The sequence below is a fragment of the Armigeres subalbatus genome, chromosome 2 (genome assembly GCF_024139115.2).
Source record: "Armigeres subalbatus isolate Guangzhou_Male chromosome 2, GZ_Asu_2, whole genome shotgun sequence".
Taxonomy (NCBI): Eukaryota; Metazoa; Arthropoda; class Insecta; order Diptera; family Culicidae; genus Armigeres; species Armigeres subalbatus.
In genome coordinates, this window is record NC_085140.1 from 434,455,477 (window position 1) to 434,462,398 (window position 6,922).

At 43.1% G+C, this 6,922-nt stretch overlaps 1 protein-coding gene across 1 annotated transcript; it reads left to right on the top strand.

Moving 5' to 3' along the window:
* The first annotated feature begins 3,136 nt into the window (after positions 1-3,136).
* Positions 3,137-4,246, top strand: LOC134210369 (uncharacterized). Its single transcript, XM_062686423.1, has one exon. The coding sequence runs from the start codon at positions 3,137-3,139 to the stop codon at positions 4,244-4,246; it is 1,110 nt and encodes a 369-aa protein (XP_062542407.1).
* The last annotated feature ends 2,676 nt before the right edge of the window (positions 4,247-6,922 follow it).

Below are 6,922 nucleotides of genomic sequence, written 5' to 3' on the forward strand. Positions count from 1 at the left end.
GAGAGAAGATTTCCCGACAGCTACCCGATGGCCGTTCGACGGATGAAAGCTCTCGACCGTAAGTTGGCCACGAAGCCAACGCTAAAGGAAAATGTGTGTCGACAAATAAAAGAATATCAAGCAAAAGGGTATACACACAAGGCGTCGACCGCCGAGCTGACGGAGACGCCACGTTCTTCGGTGTAGTATCTGCCATTAAACGTTGTTGAGAATCCGTGAAAGCCGGGTAAGGTACGCCTAGTCTGGAACGCTGCAGCGGCAGTAAATGGAATATCCCTGAATTCGGAGCTGCTCAAGGGTCCGGATATGCTAGTTCCCCTCCCTCGAGTAATCTGCCATTTCCGAGAGCGTCCGGTCGCCTTTGGAGGTGACATACAGGAAATGTACCATCTAATCCGCATCAAATCGGAGGATAAGCAGGCACAGCGGTTTATCTTCAGGGCCAATAATGATGAAGCTATACAGGTGTACGTTATGGACGTGGCAACTTTGGCTCGCCCAGTTCAGCGCAGTTCGTGAAAAACCTGAATGCCGAGCAGTATGCAGATCAGTACCCGGAGGCCGCAGTAGCGATCGTCAAGCGGCACTACGTCGACGACTACTTCGATAGCGTGGACACAGTAGAGGAAGCGATTCAGCGAGCGAACGAGGTAAAGTGTAGATAGTGGAATATATAGATGAGCGAAGATAAATCCTCTGTCTCCAAACGAACTGTCAAACGTGTCTCCAAACGAGCATGACGTCACGATTTCAATGGAAACGTTCAGGGCTGTGACGTCATATGCGCGTGTGCACGGGCAAAAAAATCGACACAGCCATGCATTCGCTCATCTATAGATTCTACTATATATAAGGTAAAGTACATCCATTCCCATGGAGGTTTTCATATTAGAAACTGGGTTTCAAATTCTGACATGGTTTTGGAGAAGCTTGAAAGCGAAGCAGCGGATCGACAGTGCTTTTTAGCCAAGATAAGGGAAGCGAATACGAGCGCGTGCTTGGGATTGTTTGGGATACGGTCGAAGACCTATTCTGCTTTGCCACCGCGTCGAAGTCGGAGTATATAAAACTCAAAGGTGCAGCCTAATCGGGTTGTACGCAAAGGTGACGTTGAACTACGTAGCTGTATGAAATGTACAGGTTTTCGACTATTCTGTGCGATTGGACTAAAGCAAGCGTATATCTTATGCTCCTGAGATTGATTTAAAATAGAAGATAAAAATAAAATTTTCAAATAATCGAGGATGAACAACACTCTCAAGCGTTCACATATCCAAATTATCAATTGATAAAAACTCGCTAGAGAGTAAGAATCGTTCGATAATTGTATCTCGATTCGAAGCATTGGTAAATGCTACTTTTGAACTTAACACCAAAACACAATGCCAAACATCCGATTGAACTTCATTATTGACATTAAATTGGTACTAGTTAGGTTTACATTTAATGATACTCGATTTCAAAATTTGAAAAGCACAACCCTGGCTGATAGTGTACGACGCAAACTGGAACAGAGACTAAGCACCCGTCACTAAGTCAGTCTAAACCCCTGGTGGTTCATTACAGAAAAACCCATTGCGAAAGCTGGGCTGTCAACGGCGTTTGGTGGTCATCCTATGGAGGAAGTCAGAGTAAAAGTGACAAAGAAGTTTGGTAATTTATTGATAATAATTCTTATTCCTTCACGTGAGAAGCGTCGGACCTAGCGTTTTCTCTGGCAGACACCTACGAATCAGCAAAAACGAGCCGAAGAAAGTTTACCAAAACGCAATCATTGCAGCAGCGAAGAAGATTTTAAGCCCCTCTACTGGCATCAATAAACGTAAGCAAGAAGCTGCCGTCAAACGCCCCAAGCTTTAAATTAATAACTAAAGAAATGCCAATGGATCACTAAAAGCAGGCAAAGTTCCAGTTGAAAAGTAGTGCTATGGAAGAAGAAGCTTGTGATTGACTGAATCACCGAAACTGAGTACTAAGCTGTTAGCAAGTTTTTAATTGAAAATATTATCATACATTGATATTGTAACACACTAAAGTCGGTTTTTATGCAGGGGATATGGGCCGCGTAGATGAAAACAACGTAAAAAGCCGCGTAAATTCCTAAATATGTCTGGATGAACCGCGGAAGTCCAAAAATTCGAGTGAAAAAAATCGCATAAAAAACAATTCCTGTATAACCGCGTAAAAACGACTTCAGTGTACATTGGGTATGAAACGTTGACTCTTCCTTGATCGAATGGTCCAAGAAAATTGAAAATCCATCGAGAAACGGCTAAGCTATTAACGATCAAAGTCTATCATATTTTCGTGACGTTTTTCAGTTTTTTGCAATCGTAAAGTGTACCCCAATATAGAAAAGACAGACGTAGTTCTACGTCAAAAGTCCTCCATGGAAAAGAGCCTCCGGCGAAACGGAACGTGCTCAGCATTGTTGTGGCTCAATTTGAACCCGCTGGGTTCGTCGCGCCAGTCACCATTCTTGGAAAAATGCTGATCCAGGATCTATAGCGCACGGGTTTCCAATGGGACGACATCGTGGATGAAGCGTCATTCAAGAAGTGGATTCGCAGGACGAACATTCTGGCGGATATTCAGGCATTCAAGTTGCCACGCTGCTACTTCGGCAGGCCACGATCGGATAAGGTCCAGGACGTGCAGCTGCATATCTTTGCGGATGCGAGCGAGACGGCTTACGGGTGTGTGGCGTATTTTCGAGCCGTAAAAAGGAGCGGTGGTATGCGCCCTGGTAACAAGTCGAGCGAAGGTGGCGCCTATCTATTCCACGTCTGGAACTTCTAGCAGCGGTACTCGCTGCACGAGTGTCACAGACGGTACGTGAAAACCACAACTTCACCATCAGTAAGATGGTATTCTGGATCGATGCTGAGGTAGTATTATCATGGATCCGGTCGGATCAGCGCCGATACAAGCAGTTCGTGGGTTTTCGGATGGGAGAGATACTAAGCCTAACGCGGCTGGCAGCTTGGCAATGGGTGCCGACGAGGCTGAACGTGGCAGATCAGCTGACGAAGTGGGGTAAGAAATACACCGAAAATACACCCCAACAGCGCGTGGATACGAAGACAGCAGTTTACGTACGAGAGAGAGGAGGAATGGCCATGGATACCGCCAAACGATGAAAAACGAGTTGCGGCAGCTGTACTACATTCCACATTTAGATGGAGTGGTCCGTTGGGTGGCAGCATCCTGCGTATGGTGCAAAGTGTGTCATTGTCGTCCCAAAGCGCCTAGGATGGCCCCGCTGCCAGTACAACGGGTCACGCCGAATCTGCGTGCGTTTGACTATGTTGGCGTCGATTACCTGGGACCACTCGACGTAACCATTGGGCACAGGACAGAGAAGAGATGGAACGCGCTGTTTACTTGTATGCTGACTCGCACTGTGCATTTGGAGGTGGCGCACGGGCTGACAACTCAGTCGTGTTTGATGGCGATACACCGGTTCATCGGTTGCCGGGGTTGGCCGATCGAGTTCTTTTTGGACAACGGGACGAATCTTCGAGGTGCCAGCAAGGAAGTAGTGGAGGCTGTGGACATCAGAGATGACTGCGCAGACCAATTGACGAACGCAAGAACGAAGTGGATGTTCAACCCTCCGGTCGCACCACACATGGGAGGCGTCTGGGAACGGTTGGTCCGGTCCGTGAAGGAGTTACTAACGGCGTTCAATGATGGAAGGCGGTTGACTGACGAGATACTGCAAACGGTCCTCGTCGAAGCGGAGGACATCATTAACTCCCGTCCGCTGACGTACGTGTCGCAACAGTCCGATGAAGCAGAGGCGCTCACCCCTAATCATTTATTGAACCAGCCATGTATGGCTCTCCCACCTCCCCACCCAGCGGTGGCCTTAAGGAACGCGTTTCAACGATCGCAACAGTTGTCTACTGTGATGTGGGAACGGTGGATTAAGGAGTACGTGCCGTCGTTGAATCAAAGAACGAAATGGTTCGACGAAGCTAGGCCGTTACGGGCAGGAGATCTGGTCTACATAGTTGAGGGTACTAGCCGGAAGTGCTGGATCCACGGTGTGGTGGAAGAGGTCGTCATGTCTGGTGATGGACGGGTCCGTCAAGCGTGGGTGCGTACCAGCACCGGAAGGTACAAACGAGCGACAGTTAAACAAGCCAGAATAAAAATGGAGGATGGTAACACTAACCGGATGTGGCTTCCGGGACAGAGTTACGGGCCGGGGAATGTTCTGGCAGCACTGCCACTCCGATGAGTCGTGAGAAGTGAGATGACAGCTGACAGCGAGTGAGGAAGAAAGAGAAAGAAAAGTGATAGATGTGGTAGGACTGTCATCGATTAGATAATAGATAAATAAAAACATAAGAAAGAAATAGATAGTCAAGGAAGTTTGAAGAGAAAAGTTTGCGAAATATTGAGCGGGAAATTAATATTTACGATAGTTTGGAAGAAGGAAAAAGGTGTATGATCACGGAAGCAATACGAGTCAGTAAGTAAGTTTCTATGAGATGTTTAGAATCGGAACCAACAAAACAAATTCTTTAGTAGGCAACACACGTAGATTCCACGGTTTGTCTCGTGTTGGGACGAGACAAACATCACACATATTATTCGATGGACAGGTAAACCATACAGATTGAAAAACAGAGAAAATCTAAGTGAATAAGATAAGTTAATTTATCACAAACAACAGACGCACAAAATCAATTAACGGCATACGAAACGAATACTTTACATTGCCGAAAAAGAACCGAAAAAGTAAGTTGTAGACAATTGAGACAATCACAAACATTGTAAACTTATTGACAAACTATTAGTAGGCTGTCCGATTTGCTTAACGACCTTAGAAAGGAAGGAAAGAAGTGAAGGAAACAAACTAAAATTGTAAGTTATGTTGTATTTCTTTAAAGGTATAACACACTAAATTTGTATATCAAAATATTACAATTACAGTTTAATCTGCCGAAAAGTAAAGGGCTGATTTACAAAAATTGTTTGAGCCGACTTACTCCGAACAAACATTCAATAATTAGTTATAAATAAATAGGTTATGGCACACGCCCTTATCAAACTACAGTCCACTCTCGATGTTCTGTAGCTCAACGTTTTCCCTAACTCGATGAAATTCAATGTTCCTTGAATGTAGCATACTTAGAGAAGTCGGAATAATTAGTGCTAATGAAAATCAAAAGGAGAGAAATGGAAAGTGAGAAGTGGAAACGGAGAAGTATGAAGTAAGAAGTAAGACGTTAAAAGTAAGGAGTGAGAATTGAGAAGTGTGAAGTGCTAAGTGAGTAATGAGCAGTGAGAAGAGGGAAGTGAAAAGTAAAAAGTGAAAAATTAGAAATGAGAAATTCGAAGCCAGAAATTAAAAGTGAGAATTGAGAAATAAATAGAAAGAGAGAAAAGTAAGAAGTGAAAAGAAAGAAGTGAGAAGTGAGAATTGAAAAGTGGGAAAAGCCAAGTGAGCTTTGTAACGTTTACTTTCTTTCTTTTTCCTTTTTCCTTATTTCTTCTTCTTTCTCTTTTCTTTGTACTTACTTCCGCTTTCTTTCTATTTTCCTCGTTAGAAGGAAGTGAGAATTCATAAATGAGTAGTTAAACGTTCTAAGTGAGTAATGAGCAGTGAGAAGAGAGAAGTGGAAAGTGATAAGTGGAAACTGAGAAATGATAAAATAGAAATTCGGAACAAGGAGTGAAGAATGAAAAGTTAAAGTAAGAAGCGGGGAGTGATAAGAAGCAAGTAAGATGTAAGGAGTAAGAAGTGAGGATTGAGAAAATAGAAGTAAGAAGTGTTAAGTAAGTAGTTAGCAGAAAGAAGTGAGAGATGAAAATTGAGAAATGAGTAGTGAAAGGAGACGAGTGAAAAGTAAGAAGTAAAAAAATTAGAAGTGAGAAATGAGGACCCAGGAGTGAGAAGTGAGATGTGAGAATTAAAAATTGTAAAATTAATCCTTATGCTTTCCAATTTACTTCATTCCACCTTTTGCTCCCTTTATTTCTTTACTTCCACATATTTCTTTCTCTCTTCTTCCTTATTCTCCTTCCTTATACTTTCTTCCTTCTTCCTTTCCATCTATCCTTTTAATCATATCTCGTTTTTTCTTCCCTCTTCCTACTACTTTCTCCCGTTTTCAACCTTCTTTCTCCTTCTATACCTCATCACTTTCTTCTCACATCTCAGGATCTCGCTTCTCACATCCCAATTATCATTCCTCTCTTCTCGCCTCTTGCTTCTGTTTTCCTCACTACTCACTTCCTGCTTTTCACTTCGCAACTATTGCATCTCATTTCTCATCACTAATTACTCTTGGAGTAAAGCAGCATCAGCACTAAGAGGCGGCAATGTCCCAGTGGGAGATGTAATGCCAAGAAGAAGAATAAAAAGAAGAATGGTGCTTACGAGTGGCTAACGTTACGTATAATAACATGAAACGCGATTCGATGACCTCGAAGCATACTGATACTTATAGAGAACCGTTTTGTATAAGGATTAATGTACATTCCTTGGGTCCTCGACTTCTTGGGATGGGACACAGTTTTGAGACTAGTGCCCTGGCTTATCACTGATGAACAAAAGTGTTCATAAGACTTCATGCAGATTATTATGAAAACAGGATGATTACTTATATTCATCAGTGTAGATAAAAGCCTAGGTTCAAGCGCCATTACTCGCCCATTGAAACGTATTGTTTTGTAATAATTTTCTAAAATATTTTGACATTAGAACCAGAGGCTCCATTTTTCCCGGAAACGGGAAATAAAATGTTAACTTCCCGGGATTTCCCGGGATCCCGGCAAATAAAACAATTATGCGCAACTCAAAATCGTCACGTGAAATAATAACTTAGAATAAAAATATACTCTCGACCTCAAGAAATTGATACTTGCTACATTGTGCAAAAATGATTAAAGATGTTGAAAAGTCTGA

Coding starts and splice junctions, on each gene's coding strand:
- LOC134210369 (XM_062686423.1), top strand. CDS start 3,137: ATGAAAAACGAGTTGCGGCAGCTGTACTACATTCCACATTTAGATGGA.